Genomic DNA, 22,153 nt, shown 5'->3' with positions numbered 1-22,153 from the left:
GTACTGTGCCTGATCCAATAAACTGAATGACTGTAGGAATATTCTGGGGTACTGAGGCCAGCTGGCACAGAACAGATCACATCTCTGCTAGTAAATTTAACAGGATAACTGCAAGCAGACAGACTGTTGGGAATATTCCAACTCCCCAACTGTTATTGGGAATGATTTGGAAAAGTGTTCTCTGTCACAGGCCAACTCTGTGTCAGGACCAGCTTTAACAGCTTAAGTGTACTATGTTTCAGTTCCTGGAAATGTTAATAGACTATTACAGATGTAGCCAGACAGTTCTGTATTGCACATTACAGCAGTTCTCTTCCGACAGACTACAGGCCTTCAGAAGATTAAAAGGATCAAACAATCTTTCATGAGTATAAAATTGTAACTTATTATTGGATGCATGTTACAACTCCCTCTAAGGGGTGGACGATTCTGTGACAGCTCAGACTCAAGAACCTAGTCTCTGTAGCTCAAATTTTGACACTCTCAACTGTTAGTTGCAAGGATCACAGTATAGCCTCTGTGTTGTCAGCACCACTGCAGCCCTCATATGGAGGAAATTATTACTTAGTAACCAGACTTTTTTACAGATATACATATATAAATATATATAACATATATAATCTGCTTTAAAGGTATTTGTCTATTATTAAACAAGCTTACATTACCTGCTGCATTAGCGTGATCACTGATTATTTTTTCAAAATCTTCTCTATCCCCAGTTTTTCTGTAAAGAGCATAAAAACATAAATTAAAATCCTGAAAAATTAAGATAAACAGAGAAAAAGAAAGTAGCACTAGCAGAAGTTATCTATTCTTTCTTTAATGTGTACAGGCCACGTTTTGCTGATCTAATAGTCGGTTTTTAACTTAATTTAAAATGGGATCTTGTCAAATCTTAGATTATCCTGTGCATTTGTGATAATTTAAAGTTTTAGTGGTCTGAGCTCGGATTATGGGTTGAGGCCAAACGCTACAGACTTGTCATTGATTAAAAACTCACGTTGCAGCGGTCCTGGGTTTTGTATATCTTACACATATTTATATGCAAAAGCGAAACATTTAGATGTGTTTTACATTTGCATTATTAAAATTCTAGATGTAGTATTGTTTCAAACTAGAACTCCAGGAAGCAACACATAATTAAAGATAGATAAGAATATTCATATCAATAAGCCAATCAGCAAGTGCAATGCACATCTGACCAGCTAGCTTTGTTTCAGTCAATGCATGTTAAGGGACTCTAAAAATATCAAGTATAATTTAAAAGTTACATTGCAATTATTTTCTCTTATCATGGTTAGCAACAGTGTCGTTTCCAACTTTGTTTTTTTCCTCTACTTCTGAAAGGAGATTTAAACTGAGGGGCTAATTGTTTCAGATGCATTCAATGAATTGAATCCTCAATGTATAATGAGATGCTAAGAAAGTCTCACTCCCTACAAGGCTCAAATGATTAATATTGGATTAGTACTAAGGTGTGCTAAATATCAAGCTGAGTTCCTCAAAAAGAAAACCTGAAGTGAGACCAGTGAAAACATGTATGTCAGTATCTGTAGCATGATTGTTCATTGATCATTGTTCATAATCAATTGGTTATGTAAGCCAAATTTCTTTATATAATACTCACTGTTTGCATTTAAAATTCTTTTCTTGGGATCTCAGAAGCATTGAGCTAGCTCCATATACAACCATATCTACCTTTCCATGTGTGCCTGACTCGCCTGAATAATCTTTAAATTCCTCAAAAACACTTGCGTGTTTGATAAGGTAATTTAAAATAGATTCCAGAAGTACTGATTTCCAGTCACCATTCACCTGTAAAACATTTTTGCAGTAAATTTAGTTGCAAACCCATTGCACATACCTGGTATCTTTTATTCTATGTTTTGCCAGTGTTCTTTGAAGTGCAAGATTTAGCCTTTCAAACTGGGGAAGAAAAAAAGGTATATTGAAAAAAAAGTCATTGCTGAAAATTTAATCATAACACCTTTATACAGAGAATAATTACTTTTTCACTATGGTACAATCATTAGAAACAGCATGTCTTTTGTGTGTTTGGGGTTTAGTTTATGTTGATGTTAGTTTATGTTGAGTACCACTGCAACTAAGTCCCTTAGTTCATGTGTGCCAATGATTGTGCATTTTAAATACAGTGATGTGCTTTACCTCCAAGTTGTCAGATGGCAACAAAGCAGTGCTACTAGGAAGTATATGTAGCTAACCCAGCTTTCTGTTATTACACATCCTCCCCAAACCAACCTCACCTTACCATGGAAGCAAAATGTAGAAAAAAGTCTTTTCAGTTTAAAATATGTTCTCTGAACAGAAACAGCCAGTTATAGTCTGCATGACAGAATTTGTCTGTGAGGCGGCTGGCTGTGGTCTGGCTTTCCCTTGGTTCTCATTCCCTGAAGAAAGTAGCATTTCCTACTGCATCTTTTACTTTTTGTATTTTCAATAGGAAAGTTTGCACACCTGAAGAAAACAGCATGTGAAAGAAAGGCAACGTATTCTGGAGATGTTTTCCAAGAAAAAACCTAAACTGAGTAACTATTCTACCATACATATGAACACAATGTAAATTACATCTTTGTAAAAACTGATACAGAAATCCATCCAATTCATTGTGTATCACTGAACAACATTCTCTGTATTTCTGTAAAAATCCAAAGAAGCCAATAAAATAATCACACATACTACATTAGATCTCTAATTTAATCAAAAGTTATTTTGGATGCGCTACATCCTGGACTTTCATGCATAGGTCACTGTTTTCCTAAGGAGCTCATGCGTCAGTCTGGGTCACAATGCAGCCTCCTGGTTTGGAGTTTGCAATTGGAAAGATGATGTTAATTGGTGATGGTTAAGTAAAGCACTACAAAATATCTAAGTAATTAAAAATATGTTTTTAAACAAGCAAAACCCTTCCAAGGATTAGGAAGACACTTAGGTCTTGATCTCAAATCAGAAGGAGAACAGACTACTATATATGGACAATGTTCCAATGAGTATGACTTGAATAATTGCAAGTATCAGTGACAACCTTGAACTTCACTAGTTCCTGAGACACATGGTCATAATATCCTTGACTTTATGAAGCCCATAAAATGAACTAGACAATCATGGTTATATAATGGGCAGCTTTAAAGAGAAAAAATGCCTATTATTTCATTAAAAATCCCAGAAAGGGTGCTTTGCAAGCTCATTCTTGAGTTAAAAGCCCTTTCCTTCATATGTTTAAAGATGGTTTAAAGAGATTAATTTCTTCTGTGTAAATGCAGCAGAGGTAAAAAGCAGATAAGAGTTTTAGCTAAAGGGCAATAGATGAAGAATCATGAAAACTAGTCTGTGAATACATTTAACAAAACTCCAGCACTTTTAGTAAGGTACACTGAATGTCTAAGTAATAGAACGTTATTGAGTACACAGAGTTGGCGATCCCAATCTATACCAGTCAATTCTTTCACATGTTCCACAGAATCTGAGGCAAGCCCCAGTGTCGAATGCTAGGGTGCTCCTTTTTCATGTTATTTTTACACATACAGTAAACACTTTATGCACTATACCTGACAGTAAACAGTGCATGTACTATATAGTTGAGTTGAGAAGAGACCTAAGAATATCTTTGTGGTACACAGAGGGTATTGTTTTTAAATCAGTACGGCAGGTTAGCATCATAGCGGATGAAAACAGCTATTTTAAAACATTTTAATGGTAGTGACTGATGTACTTAGCAGTATGGATTCAGTTAAGTGAATTAATGAAGTGACCAGATAATTTACATAATTAGATAATAAGAGTTTTTTCTCTGAATTGTATCTCCATCTAACAATATTGTTCTAGACATACATTGATTTAAATGTAACAATTAAAACTAGTGGAAAGTTGCAAATGCAAGGCAAAAAATGTAGGGAAATACAGTGGAACGGATGGTGTGAAAACACACAAAACTGTGTGCAGAAGGAATGGAAAAGGATTAAAACCTTGCAGAACTACATAAAAACACAAATTCTGAAAACAGAACATTTTTCTACACTGTAACACCTAAAGGCTTGTATAAACCCCTTTTTTAATATTTGTAAACACTACTAGATTATGATTATGATTATTATTATTACTATTATTATGCAGTATCTATTTACCTCAGGAAAGATTAGTTTGCAGATACTTTCAGTTAACGTGTGGAGGTACACTCTACTTCTGCTTGTTTTCCTTTGTGGAAGGTTTCCTTGAGCATCTTTCTCCTGGACTTCTTTGCAGATGGGCAAAGCTGCTCTAGAGCTGTTTTCTGTGCAGTCCTTGTCATGTTCCTCAGTAATTTGACTTTGAGTCAATAAGGAGAAAGGACATTCACCCGTGATCTTCAAGTCTTTCAGCTTTGTACAGAACATACTGTACAAAGTCTCTCTCTTGAAATTAAGAGTACTTGGCTTTGTGTTTAATAGTCCTCTTCTGTTTACTAGTGAGAGCAGCAAATGCCAGGATAGTAGATAGGGCAACCACTGTGGGAGATTATTGATAGTTATAAACCACCACAGGAACCTATGAAATCACCTGTGTGCCCCTACAAAACAAGAAAAAAAAATTATTATTTTTTATTTTAAATTCTTGTTCTGTGCCAGTTTTATCATATATGCATTAAAATACTAGCTTTCCTAGGACCTTGCTCAGGCAAGCACTTAAGCTTATGTGCCATTTTAATCATGTAATCCCTACTGACTTCAATGCTTCAAGTAATTAAAGTTGCATGCACAATCAAGTTCTTGGCTGAATTGGAGCTCTTTTGACTAAGGCAGAGGAATGATTTCATCAGATATATCTTTGGTCACATTAATGGATGAGGTTTCTGATAAGACTAGAGAGCAGAATTCTAGTGAGAAAATATTTTTATTTCTTCATAAGCAGCTATTAAAAACTACCTGAAATGGCACAATGAAACTGATTTGTTATAGATATTTAAGTGTGAGTTTAGTTGATACCCAAGATATCTCTTTTGTAAAAGATGGTTGTACGGCCAAAATTAGTACGTGCACTTCTGGAACCAAAAGGTCAGCCCTTCATGTAAAAGCCTCTGACTGGAAACGACTAACAACATGAGAATTTGACCATATAAGTAAAGCCACTTGGGAACACCAGGGATTTTTATTCTTTTGAAAGTGATATCTTTCAAACAATACATTAACAAAAAGGGCTGAATTCTTAGTTTTAATAATTGTTCCCTGTTTATTACATCTATTTTGGTTAGACTTAATCTGAGACAGGCCCTTAAGGGCTTTGACTGTATCTCACCGAATCAGATCCTCTCATCTTCATATAATGCTCTAACAAGGTAATCCTTGAGAGCTTTTGGCAACTCTGAAAGCAGCTGAAGTGTTACATTTGTCTCTCTAGGGACACACTACTGTAACGATTTCTTTCAGAGGCACTATAACTTTAATCAGCCTATCCACCACACTGCTCATTTCTGCCCCTGAGACACCCAAAGGGCTTTTAGGGTCACACAGTAACTGTACCAGGGTTAAAAATAACTAATTCCCTGATATAGGTTATCAGCTGCTTCCTTTGAAACAGCTGGAATAAATGGCACAGTAGAGGATTGCTACAGATGCAACACAAGTAGCATGGATAAGAGGAGAAACAGGCAGAAGCTACTTTGCTTGGCCCTGCTGCTGGGAAAAAAAAATTGGCAGAAAAGGGCCTTTTAAAGTATGCTGTATTATGATGGTGTCAGGCCAGTTTCTAGGGGACATCTATCAAAATGATTAAAGTATTATTTTAAGAATCAATAAACACAATGCTAAGAACAAGAGACTGAAGAATGTTTATATAACATTCAATGTGTCTGATTTAAGTTTTTACATAGAAACTCATTTGTTTCTATTGCACAGACATCAGTAATTTTGTGTTTTTTATTGCTGAATACTGCTGTGTAGCAATGAGGCAGTGAAAAATTTCAAGCAAGAACCATGGTCTCAATACATATATATATACAGAATACTCTTAACATATATATATAAAAGCAATTTTATTCAGGAGCCATTACAGAATGTAAGAAAAGCAGAAAAGAATTACCTTTTCTGTAGTTAGACTGATCTGTGCACAGAAATAAACTGTTAAGAGAAACAGTAACATGAATACATGCACTAGTATCAAAGGATTAAAAAAAATATGTCTTTGTCTGATTTTACATATAGACTCATATACTTTTCTCAATTTGGGCCTTAAATTTAAAGACAAATCTTAAATTTATAAAATAACACTATGAAAACTTTTTAGACCAAGTTTGTATCTGCTATCCTAAGTGCACCTTGTATTTAATATAACTGAAGTTCAGGAGAAAAGGCTATTGTGACTCACTCAAAGGGTAATTAGTGCTTTTAAAGGTCTGACAGGAGAAAGATAATGAGTCACCAGTGTAGAGTTTACAGAATGAATTCAGGAGTATAACAGACCTTTAAAAGATATGAGAAAAAACAATTTCACACATAGAATCATACAATGGTCTGAGTTGGAAGGGACCTCCAAAGGTCATCCAGTCCAACCCCCCCCCTGCAGTAAGCAAGGACATCCTCAACTAGACAGCACAAGTAAACTCAACCATTTGCAGATGTTTCAAGAATGATGAAAATCAGCCCTCCTATTGCAAAGATGTTTTCTGACCATAGCAAAAAAAATCAGAAACATGAGGAAATGTGAGAAATTTCTGGGTTTAATTCCTCTCCAGACATGCTTTGACAGAGCTCATCCCAGAGGAGCAGCAGTGTTTAATATGAATTCTCCATCTCTGCCATATTAATTGATGTCATATTTACCTTGAGAGGCAAACTGAAAATTAAAATTAAATACCCTGCTGTGAGATTGAACTACAAGCAACCAATTTATTCAGTGTCTGGCTGAATGCAACATGGCACTGTGCCACTCAGAAAAATGAAGATGACTTTACATAGTATAGTCACAGGAGCAGAACAACCTAACAGTGCTCAAAATGCTTTGTGGAAACATTTCACTGTATATTTACATCTGTATTTGTCTTACAGCCAAAATGCCTTCCTGTATGCTTATTTGTACTACTTTCTTCTGAAAATTTTCCTCTGCTAAGACATTTCCTTGACAGTGTCATGAAATACAGTGCAATGAATCGTACAGTTACCCTCCCCCTAATATTAACACAGCCATTTGTAAAAACTAAGCAATACCACTTGTTAACAGTAGTTAAATGTGATTTATAATCTTAGCTTATGGACATGGCACAAAAATTAAAGGCACCATCAAATACTTTTTTCTCATTACAAGGTGAGTCCTTTGCTCAGAGCAGGACAGAATACGGTTATTTACAATACAGTGTCACTTTTTTATTGTTAAACATTTAATTGTTGGGTGAACTGCTGCATATTGAGCATAAACTAATTTAATTAAAAACAAACAAACAAAAGGTTTGTTTTGCAGCAGTCAGAAAATACTACTGCCTGGATCTAGTATTTTCCAGTACAAGAGTGACTGCAGTACTTGCAGAATGAAGCTCAATGTGTTCTGGGAGCCATTGCCTCAACAGAAGCAGCTCTTAACTTCTGTAATGCCTTCATGTCAAAGGGAGGCTTATAATTCCCACTCAGCTCCAATCTCTGTGGAGAGGCCAAGTCTCTGGGCCTCTGCACAAAGCAAGGCAGGAACTTTACTTTTACACACTGGCAAAAACCAGTCAGCTTCTGGCAAGACATGTTAGTACCCATCACCCTGCCAGTAGCAGCTCATTGTGGATTCAGCTGTTGTGCCTGTCAACAGACAAACACAGGGAAGATAACTAAATTCTGCCATTCTGTTTTATTAATCCAAAGTGCAATATCCACACTTTATTTATTCTACTTCAAGTGATGTGTGTAGCAACAGAATCAAAGCCCTGATGATTTATCTGTTTCCAAGGATTTTAAGGAGGCTTCCAAAATACTCAGAGAAAATTGCTCAAGCTTGCATCAATACATGTTAATATTTTAAGAAATCAATGTAAGTGCTTATTAATTGTATTAAATCTGGTACAACTGAGTAAGCGTTCCTTGGCCACTTCATTGTTAACTTAAACACACTCAGAGTGCACATGCTTTTAAAGCACTTATTTGCCTACTGCTGCTTTGGAGGGCACAAGATATAAGTAACTGGTGGAAATAGGCAAATCTGTTTACAGATTTCTAAGTGGTAGTGGTACCCAACTGAAAAGTGCCAGTTGTTGATTTAGGTAGAGGACATCTTGGAAAAGATGCACTTTTGTCAAGAAGAGTAAGATTTTTCCTGCATCTTCCCAGTCAGAGGCTAACATATCAACTGCAACTTGAGGATACCTCATTTACACTTTCACAGTAATTTGGTTGTTATTAATACAGTAATTCGCTAACCTACCTTGGGATAACTCTGTCATTACACAGAAATAATTTAAAAACCATACCACATGTAACTTGCAAAGGCAGTAACTGATGAAAAGGGTGTTATCCTCTTTGTAGATAAGGATGAGACCTCATATTGGTCAGTGGACAATAACTGACTGGTTCCCAACAAACTACTAGATTCAGCAATCTCAAATTATACTCTAGCTCTCAAAAGAAATATGCCTTGTCAGCCATTAGTTTTTCTGCATATTCCTCCAAACTTCAACTTGTCTTTCTGATATGTCCTCCCCAGTTCTGATCTATCTGTACCCCAGAGCCTATTAGAGTAGTTTTACTATTTTTCTCCAAAGCATTAATTGCCATTGTGTGCTGTGCAAGCCCAATTCCAGTGTCCTTACTGCCAGATGTAGCTCTGTTGGGGGCTATTTCTAAATGAAGTATACTCAGAGATTTCTTTAAGTCGCAGCATACTTTTAGTAGTATGCTGCACACACATAGCACTTCCTGAACTGTGTAGTGGAATTGCAGCGATTTCCAAACTAAGTACAAAGTAGTAAAGCAGCCGTGATAAAATAATATGTGTCACAGCAATCAATTATTATTTTAATAGTCCAAACATTTTAGTAAATGTAAATTCAGTGTTGTAACTCATCCCAGAGAGTGTCCTATATATCTTCTCAGGGCAAGATAGAAATCTAGACCTTTCCTTCCATAATGTGGAGTTTTCTCACCTTTCTACCTTTTTGTTTATGAAGTGTTTAAACAGAGAAACACAATCAAGGGTTTCCTTTGTACTCCAGGTCAGATGGATTGTGATATGTGTTGCTGCAACATTAGACAGCTACCAAGCAAGGATATGAAGAGAATAATTACCTTTGCTTCCTGAGAAGAAAATAAGTTATCTCCCTTTCGATCTTTCTCTATTGTAATCAGTCAAATACACAAGTAACTTTCTAAACTGCTAATATGTTTCAATTTAAGGCCACCACAAGACAGTAATTTTTTTCTGCTTTAAAATATTAACATTTGTGTCATAACAGTGAGCTCCATACCTTTATATAGAAACCAGTGTTCTTAAGGACAGGGAAACTCCCTAGTTTTAAAGTATGACTGAACTTCTTACACTGATTCTACGACTGACTCATTTCCCTCTAATGATCTGAAGCAATTCCCTGCATTCAAATATAGCCCTGGGAGAAGCTGAGACTCCAGATGTGAAAGTTATATTGCAGCCACATGTCTGGTTTCAATTAAAGGCACAGGGGTAACCCAGATTACTGAAGCCATGTTTTATCATGTAGCTAAAGAAGGGCTGATTCCCAAAGGCTGCTTATAAAATGTGTATTTGTCATTTGAAATATCACATGTACTTTCATAGGGTAAATATTTTTCCTGTTCTAGGACCAAATAACAGGGAGGCATGCTGAGAAGATAGCGTGGGAAAAATATTCTCTTCCTGTGAGTCAAAGCCTATCTGTGAAAACACTCCATAGCAGGCCAAGCATGCAGTCTCACAGCACCTGATTCTCTACTCTCCGTGTTGCATGCTTTGGCACAAACAGCAACTCTTGGTTGTGGCACATCCTCACACCCAAATCATAGCCTGTATAACAAGCTAAGACACATACAATGGAGGTATTGTCCCTGAAGACCCCGGCCTCCTTACCCTGAGTTGGCTCTTGAGGTTGACTGATCATGGGCATTTTTCCTGAGGCAGAGCTAAAGATACCTCACAAACACTTGAAAGAAGCTGCTGTACGCAACCACAACACATAATGTAAGATGATTTTTTTAGTATTATTTTTTTAGAAATACTGGTATTGAACTAACATAACTGATGATAGTTTAAGTGATCTGGGTACCTAGATGAGGAAGCAACTGAAACAGGTGCTGCAGCAAACCCAAAACCTATCCAAAGTGTCCGGGAATTTCTCACCTTAAAGGAATATATTTTAAATACAGCATTTAATCTGCATTTCCAGTCTGTGAAAGTACAATACTTTAGGGAAAATCACAAATGAGAAGCTTAGAAATAAATGTATGTCAGCAGAACTCTTTCTTTTCAAGAAGTAAAACTTGTGCTGAGCACAAGACTTCTTCACTGTAAGGGTCACGTAGCACTGGAACAGGCTCCCCAGAGAGGTTGTGGAGTCTCCTTCTCTGGAGACTTTAAAGACCTATCTGGAAGCATTCCTGTGCAACCTGAGCTAGATTCTATGGTCCTGCTCTGTTTAGCAAACTCACACATAGGTTTGCATAAATACCATTACTGTTCTTGTTTTCCCAAAGATACTAGAGCATTGTAGTGCAATAAAAAACATTGATTGTAGTATCTTATGACAGAGCACATGGTTAAATGTTCCCTTTGTGAGCACAGCTGTAAATTATAATGAACAGCAAGTTTTCTAAATAGAAGTACTGAAAGTTTCCCTGAACTCTGTAGGTCTTAACTCTTTGAAAACTAGGTATGTAGAAAGCAAATTATTTTATTAGTAGATTTCATCTGCAGAGTTTTCTGACTGAATTATTTGCCACCTGCCACTTCCTGTTTACAGTGTCTACAAAATCATTTTCACACTGAAAATCACTGACAACTACCTTTCATATTTATTCATAGTTAAGCACTCGTGCCAACACCCTTTGAAGTCAGTAGCAGGTTTCTGGATATAGCAGGAATAGGATTAAACCAAATAGCTTTCTGTTGTCACAGAAACAGGGATTTGCATGTTTTCTTATTTTTGAAGCAAAATACAGCCTTGGCTTTTTTCATTTTGGGCTTCTGCAGGTAGGTATGCAAATGTGATAGTAAACACAGAACTAAGGTCATTTGAGAAACAAGAAAAGTTTAAAAACATACATGGGAAGCTAATAACAGGAACTTCTAATTAATGCAAATGGATTATCCTGCAGAGCAAGGCTGTGTCCTTGTAATTTTCCTGACAGAGAAAAAAAATACATTGAAGAGGTGTATGCAGCCAGAATTGATGGTTAAAGAGATGTTTCACAGCCATCATGATGCTACTGATTCTGCTTTATCTAGACGCCATGGCAGAGAAAGCAGCGCTAAGAAGAGGAGAAATCAGCAAGTTTCCCAATTGTTCTTTTCCATAGTATCTGCAGGGTAGGACCAGCAAGCACCTTCCTTTTATATTAAATGCTTACAGATGGTTTCTGCTACAAACAATTTTTAAAATAACTGAAGTTGCTGATGTGGCCATGTGCATTGTGAATTCGTACCTTCGTTTTTCGCTTCCCTGATTGGCCTGTCATTTTTCACACAATGTATGGGCAGCTTAATAATCCATGGCACATCCCTTTCAAAATCTGCTATTTTAAAAACAGATTCAAGTACAGAAGGCAGTGGATCTTACTTTTGAAAAGACAGTGCAATCCACACATCTTGTGTGACTGCTATAGATTAAAATACCAGTTTCCCTGTTGAGTATATCACTTAGTTGCTGTCCAATAGCCCACTGGAAAATACAGCAGATATGTATTTAAAGCAGAGAAAGCTAGGTAAATATGGCAAATATGTGAATTTATCTTGCCTTTAAAAACATAGGCTTCTTTTTTCCTCTGAAATGACGAAGTAAAGATGAGCTTGCACATGTGGTATTAAGAGAAGTTAATGTTGCTAATTAATCACAGTAAATATGCACTTAATGACTAACACTAGCCTGCTGATGATGTACACCACCTCTGTAGCAAAACTATAAATTAAATAAATCAAGAGGCACATTTTGGCTTCCCGTAGAATGTTCAATCTGTGATGCTTGTTATCATCCCCAGTGTAATTGCTGGAGTTATCACAGCTACTGATCTGCAGTCCTTCCATTCCATGTATTTTACTTTTCTTTAAGCATATGAAAGAAATTAAATTGCACACTGTTCCTCAGGTTACTTTTGCACAGGAAAAGTCAGCACATACAAATGACAGCAGTAGAGAGAAGGCAGCATGCACAACTAACTCAGAGGTAACTACCATGTTGTTTAAAAGCAAAATGAAAGTGTGGGACAGATTATTGCAGAAATCTAGGTAACTCAGATCTAGAAATGTGAGATCCTTCATAATGAAATTTTTCAAGTTGATATTAAAATGTAGCTTCCTGGTTTAATAGCATTTTCAATGAAAATCAGAGGACAATTGAAGCATTGATCATGATGCAAAGGAAAATGTGTGACACATGCTGCTTTTCCAGACCTTCAGTAGTGCTAAACAACCAGGAAAAGATCCATCCTGTAGCTAAACAATGTTATCAAACAGTACAAGCCTCAGTCAATGGTGCTCTCTCAGTTGTAACATGCATTTAGAAAGATTGTGTGTTTCAAACCATGCATTATACTGATTCAAGTGCTTTAGCTCTTGAATTGCAGCTTCTCATCACAATATCAAAGTTGAATATTAAATCCCCTAAAAATAAAAATAGTATCATCTAGCTTTTTTGAAACTCTATTGTCTCTTTCAGTTCTGGATATTCTAGTGCCAGGGTGCTAGTCACAGACTGGCACAGAAACATATGCTTAGTTCAAAATGCTTGTAAATGCCTTCAAAATTCACTGATTTCTGTGGCAGGCATTTCAGATTAACAGAGATTAAACAGATTAAGAGATCTGGAGGAATGGATATCCAAGAAAGGATTTTAAAAAACCCAGAGTGCAGAATCTCTGACCAGATTTTCTAAAATACTATAATCGTATGAAAAATCTTTACCAAAAAGTGTGTTTGTCATCCAAACTAGTATGATACTGTGACATGGAACCTGAACTTGGTGCATTGCATGAACCCTGGGTTTATCTTCTCAGAATTATTTTAGGTAGAATACCTATAAATGTTCACTGTTCTTCATCTCACAACCTGTATCACTGCATTTGCTGCAACAATGTTAACACCACAGTCTTTTACCAAAGTTGGAGATACCAAGGTTTTGCTCCATTTCTCACATAGCATAGTTTTTATCTTTTTTTTTTTTTTTAAGAATTATTTTCCAATATCTGCTGCTCTTTATTAGGTGAGAGATAAAAAGGAGAGAAGGAAGATACAGACAGAATAAAGGAGCAAGGAGGAAAAAAGATAAGAAAGTGGAAAAGGAAACCCACAGAAGCATATGAGGATTAAAAAAATGTAAGAAAAAGGGAAACAATTTGCAAAGGCACACACAGTTCTTTTACTGATATATTTCTTTTTCTCTACTACAAATCCACTCAAGTGTGGTAAGTACTTATGCAAATGGTTTCTCTATAATCTGTCAGCATATCCTATAGAAAGTATTGAAATGATAATTTCAAGGAGCTTTTCAGCAATACTTTAGATTTAAGAGGATTTTTTTTTTTGGGGGGGGGTGGAGGGGTGGTAGTTAAGGCTTGTGTTTCCATCAGTTCTGCTGGTTATGTATTACTCTCTGGTGCACAATTAAGAAAGGGTAAATGTTTGTCACCCTGATCTGGCTGCCAAGATCCAATGTTTAGTTCCAGTGTTTTGTCTCACTAGTATCTAACGGGAGGCAAGGAGTGACACACCTTGTTTGGCTGCATTGCTTAATGAGGTCATCCTGTGTTAATAAAGAAGCAAAAACTTTCTAGACTTGGGCATTTCACACATTATTTTCTAGTATTTGTTTTAAATGGCACTGATTTGCAAGTTAAAGGCTAGATATACACTAAGATTTAATAATTTCACTCTTTTTTTATGTATAGATATTTTGCTTCTCCTTCATAATATGTCTATAAGGAACCTGTTTTATATCTCCCATTAGGCCTTCTGAAATACAACAGTGCTTTGCATGCATCTGAGATCCCAGGATGGAAGCATTACCTACCTGACTTCCTTGAAGGCCCTGACTTGCATTCCCATGAAGCTGCATGAATGTGCACTAGAGTCAGGAATTGCCAATAACTGCAAGCCAGACCTTCCTGCCAGCGTGCCACCACAGAAGGTAAGAAACTGTGAGGGCATTCAGTTCTTGATTCAAGGTATGGCAATTAATGCTTCAGTGTTGGGAGTCTTTGAGTTACAGCCTTTAGGGAAAATGAGCACAGAACACAGGTTGAGAGTCTTGCTCTAGAAGCTAGGCTTCCAAATGACAGCTAAAGAGAAGTAGCAGCAGACAGGCATGTGGAAATGGACCAATGGACAGCTACCAATCACCCCTAAAGGCTGAAATCTGAACCCTGAAGTGGCAGCAAAGACTGTCGAGGTTCTAGGCTGCATTGCCTTTACTGAGGTAATGGGGTCATCTCAGATTTCTGTTGCTGAGAACCAAATCTGACATCTTTGTCTCAACTCTTCAGCTTGTGCAATGACAGATAAACTACCCAGACTTCATAATACTATACGCCAAGAGCTGTCTCACATCAAAGGCCCTTCAAGTACTATTTCCTAGCAAAACAGGAATGTGGTATTTTCTACACCTGCAAAATAAGCATACACCACTGAATATCTGAGTGATGTCATTTAATTTAAAAAATGGGGCTAGATAATAGCATGTCCCCACCCTGCTATGTCACTCACTGGTGCTGTGAATAGTAGCTCCAATACAGCACAGCAAACAGTTCAGCTGTTTCAGAGGTGAAAGGGCAGAGAGAGTGAGCAGCGAGCTGTGGGAGAAAACTGAAACAAAATTAATTTCTGGCCCTAAAAAGTCTTTATTTGCTTAGAGGAATGCTTCAAATAGTTTTTGAATGTCATTCAAATATTATCCTGAAAATAAATGCTCCTCTGACTGGAAACTTTAAGTTATTGTTAACTAGTTCCTTGATAAAAGAAATCCCATAACAAATAACAGGTTCCATCTCTGTGTTTGTGTACAGAAAGAGGATGTTACATAGGAATTTTTCCCTTTTTTTTTGATACAATTCTGAAATGAAAAGGCTGAGAGACAATGTGTAAAGTTGGGGATCGGGAAGAGAATGAGAGACATGTCCTCCTAGAGGACATAAGCAGAGACTCAAGTTGAAGGATGAAGAGAGGTAGCATCATTTTGATGAAGAATTTCCTGCCAAGATGGAGACGGTAATTTTTTTGTCAACCCTTTTGGTATTAAGGAGCATCCAGAAGCACCACAAATCTTGTGGATTTTTCAGTCTTAGCAGGTTAAAATAAAAAACAACAGGGAGAAAAGAAAGTTTGGTGCACTGTGTATGGTCTTCCTTTACATGTGGCCAGAAACCATTCTGCTTACAATTTAGGTGATGTTGAAAATTTAAAATACTCATTTTAAATATTTGTACCTGCCAAATTCCAATGAGAAAAAAGCACTAGCTTTACAAGTATCCTGTGACAATAAAGAGAAGTTCTGAGTATCACAAGTATCTCTGCAGAATATTCATGTTGTAAACCTTTGCTCTGAGTTTTCAACTGTTTATAACAGGCATATAAATCCCACAGTGCCTATTAATATTAAACTGACAAAAACACTGCACTCCTAAGTAATGCCACTTCTTTGCTGAAAACATCAAACCTAAGTACCTAAGTTTAGCATTAAAGATCTAAATATATTTATTAATATTTTACTAAAGATTATGAGTGTTTTCCATAGTTGTAGAGTAACAGTTGGCAAAGAAAACAGTGAAGATGTTATATAAATACTTGCATAACTGCCTTTTTTTTCATATTTATTCCAGCATTAGATAGTTCAGCCATTTACAATAAAGTACATTACAGCAAATGCAATAAAATCTAACAGTATTTTTTTTAAATACACCAGCCCCATTAGATGCTTTTTCTGCTACTACTACTCTCATTTCAATCTCTTATTTTAATGTATCTCTATTGCAATTTCTTCTTATGAAAAATATGCCCACCACATGGGCAGCGATGGAAGTTCCTTTTTAGCTTTTGCTACATGTAAATTATAGTCCTGTATTCCATCAGTAGTCCTTGCTCTCCACAACTTCAAAGCCTATTTGAAACAATACATTCACCTTTTATTTCCCCTTTATCTGTATTTTAAACTTACTTTTAATTAGAATTCAGTATTGCTTAGGACTGCAAATTATTTTCAAAGAGAAACTGGAAAGAAGTATCATGAAAGCACATTTCATATATTCATCAACAGCTAAAAACATTTTTTACTGTTATTTGATAGTGCCAGTCTCTAACCATCTAAGAGAATAACCATTCTGTCATGATGCTCACGACTATCTCATGCATGGCTTCACTGCACACTTCAGACATTGACTAAGCCATGACTCTTCTGGTTCTAAAATTTACCACTGTTATGCTCAAGGACTTTTTCCACATATAGTTGACTATCATGCTGCATCTCCTACAGACCTGAACATGTGACACACAAAGTGCATAGCTGATCCTTATAGGAAAGAGATTTACTCTTGGCGGGTTTTATTAATATCATGCAACCCTTTTGGGAACCTTTTGCTGCATCAAAATAAGCATTTAATTCAATCTCCAGTTAATTGTAACTATCCCACTCACAATGTCTTTAATTTTTTGTAAAATAAAATAAAATAAAATAAAATAAAATAAAAAAAAATCAGTTCCACACTGACTGAAAAGTTTCCTACGTTTCTTAAGCCACAAGACTATCCTTCCCTTTGTACCATTCTCCCCAGGTGGAAATTCAAAAATCCTACCTCTAAATATGCCTTGCGAATTCTATGGACTAATAGCTACATCTTCACCAAAATTTGAACAATTTATCAACCCAACAAATATTTATCTCAATGTGAGCCTAGTGGATTTACGTTCTTAGATTGTCAGTGCAAACAGCCAACCATGAAGACAATTTTGGGGGGGGGGGGGGAGGGGGAAGAGGGAATTTAAAGTTAGATTGATGCATATTTTCTCCAAACACATGGAAATTTTGCCATTTTTAGCAGTGCTATTTAAAACAGGAACTGCAATGTGTATTTTAGGCTCCAGGGTGCCTGAAGTCAGGACTAGAGAGCCACACAGCTATTAATACAAGTAGACACCCCTGCCTATATAACCAGAAGACAGCAACTGGGTATATTGTCTTGTATTTTCAAATCATAGAAATAGTTATGAGCAAATGCAAAATTCCAATTTTTTCAAGCAACAAACTGGAAATCTTGCTGAGTTGTTCCTCCATTGTACTCAGCCTTTTACTAATGCTCTTCCGTGTGTGAAGAGTTTCTGTATTTGCCGAGAAGGGAAATCAGCTTTCCCTGAGCAACTTTTGTCAGTCTCCATCTGTATCAAGTGCCAAGTGAAATGCAAGGTTAAAATGAAATTAAACACGCGTTTACCTTGGTCAGCATTAGAAAGGCACTCGTCACATTCCTGTCCAGTACACCATAGAGAAATCTATTTCTAGGATTTCAAAAATAACTCTTCGGTTCATTAAAAGCGAAGAGTTTAGCAGCTACTGCATATGGCATCACAGAAACCCTAAGTTTACTGCACCCTCTGGAATCAATAACATTCTAGAATTACACCAGGAGTATTCCCACATAATGGATTTTCCTCGAAGAAGTGGTGTATTTTTGTTTAGAATATCTTAGAATGGAGCGGAGGAAAAGATTTATTTCATAAATATGTGGTACTGTCCATTTCTATTTGTGGAGAAAATCATAACAGGATTTTAGCACGCTGCCTGATAGTAAGATATCTTTAGTCACAGTGAAGCAACTGGATGACTTGCAGAGGATAATCCCTGCAACAAACAGCTGTCTAAGGGCTAGATTCCATAATACTTGGTATCTTGGGAACTGGTTCCAGCCTTCTCCAGGACGCTGCACCTACCTTTGTTTTCTAGATTACAACCCATACTACTAAAATTTTCTTCCTTATCCACTGCCTAGATGACCTGAAACAACCAACAGTCACAACCATGAATAAAGTGCCAGGTATTGGCAAAGAGTCCCAAGAGATACGTCCTTGGCACTCAGGCAGTGACAGCATAGCATTCCTCTCCCATTCAGGCAGACACCTATGTACAGGAGGTACAGACAGAGGGGACTTGTGAAAGAAGTGCTCTCTGAAATAGTACATAAAGTTACAACTTGGTTATTATCTAGGCCTAATATACTTTCTCTAAGAAATTAGCTTGCTGGTGCTGACTGGCATGAGGAGGTGACTTGCTTGAACACTTGTACTAGCAAGGCACCGTTCTCTTGGAACATCTACTTCTAGTATGAATATGCAAGAAAATAAATTCATAAGTTTGAGCATCTGAAATGCTCAAAACATGCTGAAAAGAATATTCAAAGTAATGTCAAATGTGAGATTTAGCTTTATTTAAATTTCAAGTGCTAAGAATCTTAATTGCAACACTAAGCTTCTTAAATAAATACCATGAATTTTAATAAACACATTGACAATAAAAATGCTTAAAAATGAAATAGTACAAAATGTTCAGGGAATTTCAGCAAAGAAATTCTAATGGCAGCTCTCTCCACAGCTCAGTTTGCACTTGCTAATAAAATATGCATGCAGGAATGTCACGATTTCTAAACATGCTTACCCAAAAATTTCTTAAAACATGTCCTATAGTTTCCAATCACTTTTAAACACTTCATTTTGTCTATACTTAGCTTTACTTTAAAAAATTAAAAAAAAAAACAAACAACTTGCTGCTAGTCAACAAAGCACAAAATACACCTTCTAATACTATTTCCTTGTTGATAATCTAGAATGTTGCGTCTGTTTCTTTAGATTACTGAGGTCCTTAATTAATTTTTTTTTAAAAGTAAGATTCAATTTACAACATCCTTTGGTTTAACAACTCATTTCAGTTAAAAGGAAAATAGTTGTATTTGCTACAGACTCTACCTTGACTCCTTGGATTGCTTATTTTGAACCTCGATATTCTTTTTGTTTATTTTATTTCAAACAGGCAGCATTTACAATGGCTGTGATATTTTACCTTTTATAACATATCACCAGGTTTTGACTCCCGCTGATGTTTCAAGTGTTATATTTTATTATAAACTCTTACTGAATGTTTTAATTTCACTGTGGGATCTGTTTTGAAATAGACTGTCAGAATGGCTAAAGCAAATTTAAAAAGAAAGTACTAATCAGATAGAAAACAGACCCACAAGACTTTAATACTTTTTTGGACTCAACGTTAAAGACTAATTTCACTTCTCATTTTTAGTGGTTCATCAAAAAGTTAATTGAATAATTTAAGTGAATATTCAGCAAGTGAATCAGTGGAAGATGGGAATGGTAAGAGATCTTATCCATGGTATAAAGGGTCATAACCCACTGCAGAACTAAATTCCTTACTTTCTCCTCCAGTGTGTTTGCCTTATGATCTTGCACTGTCATGAGTCATAACAACTGCAGGCTACATAACTCTGTGGGGAAAAATACAACCAAGAGATCTCAACAGGTGCTTTCCTTCTTTATCCTTCGTTACTTCTCCTGTCTGCTTTACATCAGTCTGATTTCAGCAACTGCTCTTCTCTCTTGAGAATGTAGAGCATGATGTCTTTTATATCAGTACTACAGTATTCCTTCATGTTTCCTTACAATTATCTGGTTCATTTAAGGTTCTTCCCAGTGGTGAAACAAAAAGGAACACTCATGAGAGCTGCAGAATGTGTGGCCATAGTAGCATCCCAGAGCAACACAATCCAAGCGATAAACTTCTGTGCAATGAAGAGAACTCCCCATACTTGCATTTGCAACACATTAGCATGCATTCTTTGGTTGGTTAAATGACTTAATCTCTCTGATTAATTGTGTGAAATAGCCTGTTATGGGAATCTTTTTCCAGCATGGGCTGTCAACACCTTTTGTTTCCAACCCTAGAAAAGCAGGAGATCCAGTTGTATGGTTTGAAGTGTATGCTTCCTTGTGCTTTCTTTCTGTAGTCTGGAAACATCATCTTAATCCTAACTACAAGAAAAGGGAGTGGCTCCATTTGGAACCTTGTTCTAGGAAAAACTTAAGATTAGATGATTTCCAAATAAGTAAAACACTGTTCTATTCATAGAAAGATAACTACACTCTTACAGTGGTTATGAAAAATTGCTCTGTAACATTTTTCTGTTACTTTGTATTCTGAGACTTCAGAATGGAAAATCTGAGTGAATAAAAAATTATTTTTCCTACCAGTATTTAAATTATCAAAGTCTTACCACTTCTCTTTACATCAACTATCAAAGTCTTACCACTTCTCTTCACACCAACCTGTATGAATAGCCTGTAGTCCAGTAAAAGTGCATAGCCCAAATAGCATCGTAATACTGCATCCTTGCTTAGGAATTTGTTCTTGTTAATTTGTCTTTTGAACTTAGAAAACCATCCTACTACATACACAGAATAAGTGACCAGCTCTGAAAGGAGAGGTATTTTAGGAGCAGCATTAGATCAAGCTTGAGAGAGTACATACGTATGGTGTAAAAAAGGTCTCACTTACATGGGAGAGAAAAACTTTTGAATTCAAGTGTCCTACATTATACATGGAGATGATTTAATAAAGATCTAGGCCTAGGCCCAGGCTAGTAATGGTTGCTGAATTTTAGCCACAGAAGTAGCTCTGTTCACTTCGAAATGGAATCACAAGTTTAAGGACTTGAGAAAATGGAATAGCAGTGCTAAGAAAATCGACTGAAAAAGTAAACTGCCAGTCACAATGAATAGAACACAGTTTAGGGTTTCATTTATTCTTCCTAGGAAAAAAAAATATGAATAACAAACGCAAAAATTAAATTATTGTTAGAGCATCAAGTATGTGATTAGACATTGGGTTTGTCTTATTCATGAGGTGCAATAACATGAATTACTCTGAAAACCAGATAAGAAACCTTACCTAAATACAATGCGGTAAGAGGCGCCTGGATGGGTTTAACCAGCCTGACGGGCACTGGCAGTTAGTAAATTGTTAGAAAGCTTCACAATGCACAAAGGCTGCCCCAATACCCCTCCTGGCTGAAGACCGCAGCGCGCTGCCCGACCGCTCCCAGTCCCGGTTCGATACTTATACCGCTCCAGACCGTATGAGGCTCCCGGCACGGTGTAAATGGGGCTCTGGCTGTTGAGGGAAAGGGGCTTCCGGCGCCTCCCTCTCTCCCCCTCCCACTGCCGGGACTCAGCCTCACACCGTACGGCCAGCCAAGAGACCCGGCCCCAGCCCTGCCCGGCCCTGCCCTGAGCTCCCCGCTCCCCGCGGGCACGGTCAGGCGCCTCGTCCCAGCGCTGTCCAGGGTCCCCGCCGCTCCTCTCGGTGCCCCGCTCCGCGCCCCGGGCGCCGTTCACTCACCATAGCGCGGAGACTGCCCGCGGCTGCGCAAGCCCCGCCGAGGGGCTCTGGGCAGGGCGTCGCTGCCGCTCTCCGGCGCCGCAAAGGTGTATTTGGGGAGCGGGCGCGGCACGGCGGCGGGGCCGCCTGAGCGGGCGGGCGGGGGCCCGGCGGGAGGGGCCTCCCCGTGGGCCCAATCAGGGCCGGAGCGGGCGGTGGCCGCGGCGGCAGCTCGGGGAGGCGCGCTGCCCCGGTCGCCCCGCGCTGCCTGCCTGCTTGCCGCCGCCGGTTGCTGCGGTTGCGCGGCCTTCGCGGTGGTGAGGGCAGCAGCGGGACTGCAGAGGGGCACCTATCGCCCTGTAGTCGCACCCTCCCGCCTCGGGGTCGCGGATTTCCTCCACGCCGTACGGCACCGCACGCCTTCAGATTTCGAGAAATGTCACTTTGCGCAGTCAGGAGCTTCTGAGTGCAGCTTCCGCGCCAATAGGAGCCGGAGCCACCGTGAGGGCAAAGCGGCGTGGCTACTGAGGGCTTTTCCACAGCGTTAGCCCTTCAAATACTCTTCAGTTTTGGAACTGTGTACTAACGTATTTGGTTTATTTGCGC

The 22,153-nt window shown here is 37.8% G+C and overlaps 1 protein-coding gene across 4 annotated transcripts in view; it reads right to left on the bottom strand.

Moving 5' to 3' along the window:
* Positions 1-21,759, bottom strand: part of GUCY1A1 (guanylate cyclase 1 soluble subunit alpha 1) — a 33,112-nt gene extending 11,353 nt beyond the window's left edge. The window contains exons 1-6 of one of the 4 annotated variants that reach the window (XM_054165501.1): positions 21,569-21,759; positions 21,119-21,172; positions 6,073-6,110; positions 4,143-4,564; positions 1,865-1,926; positions 666-724 (exon numbers count right to left, since the gene is read on the bottom strand). In XM_054165501.1, coding sequence (XP_054021476.1) covers positions 666-724; positions 1,865-1,926; positions 4,143-4,391 — 370 coding nt within the window. In that variant the 5' untranslated portion in view covers positions 4,392-4,564; positions 6,073-6,110; positions 21,119-21,172; positions 21,569-21,759. The remainder of the gene's footprint in view (positions 1-665; positions 725-1,864; positions 1,927-4,142; positions 4,565-6,072; positions 6,111-21,118; positions 21,173-21,568) is intronic. The other 3 variants (XM_054165521.1, XM_054165493.1, XM_054165512.1) reach the window with 3 other exon arrangements.
* Positions 21,760-22,153: the final 394 nt, after the last annotated feature.

This window comes from Dryobates pubescens, chromosome 1 (genome assembly GCF_014839835.1).
Source record: "Dryobates pubescens isolate bDryPub1 chromosome 1, bDryPub1.pri, whole genome shotgun sequence".
Taxonomy (NCBI): Eukaryota; Metazoa; Chordata; class Aves; order Piciformes; family Picidae; genus Dryobates; species Dryobates pubescens.
This window is presented reverse-complemented; position numbering and strand designations above follow the sequence as displayed.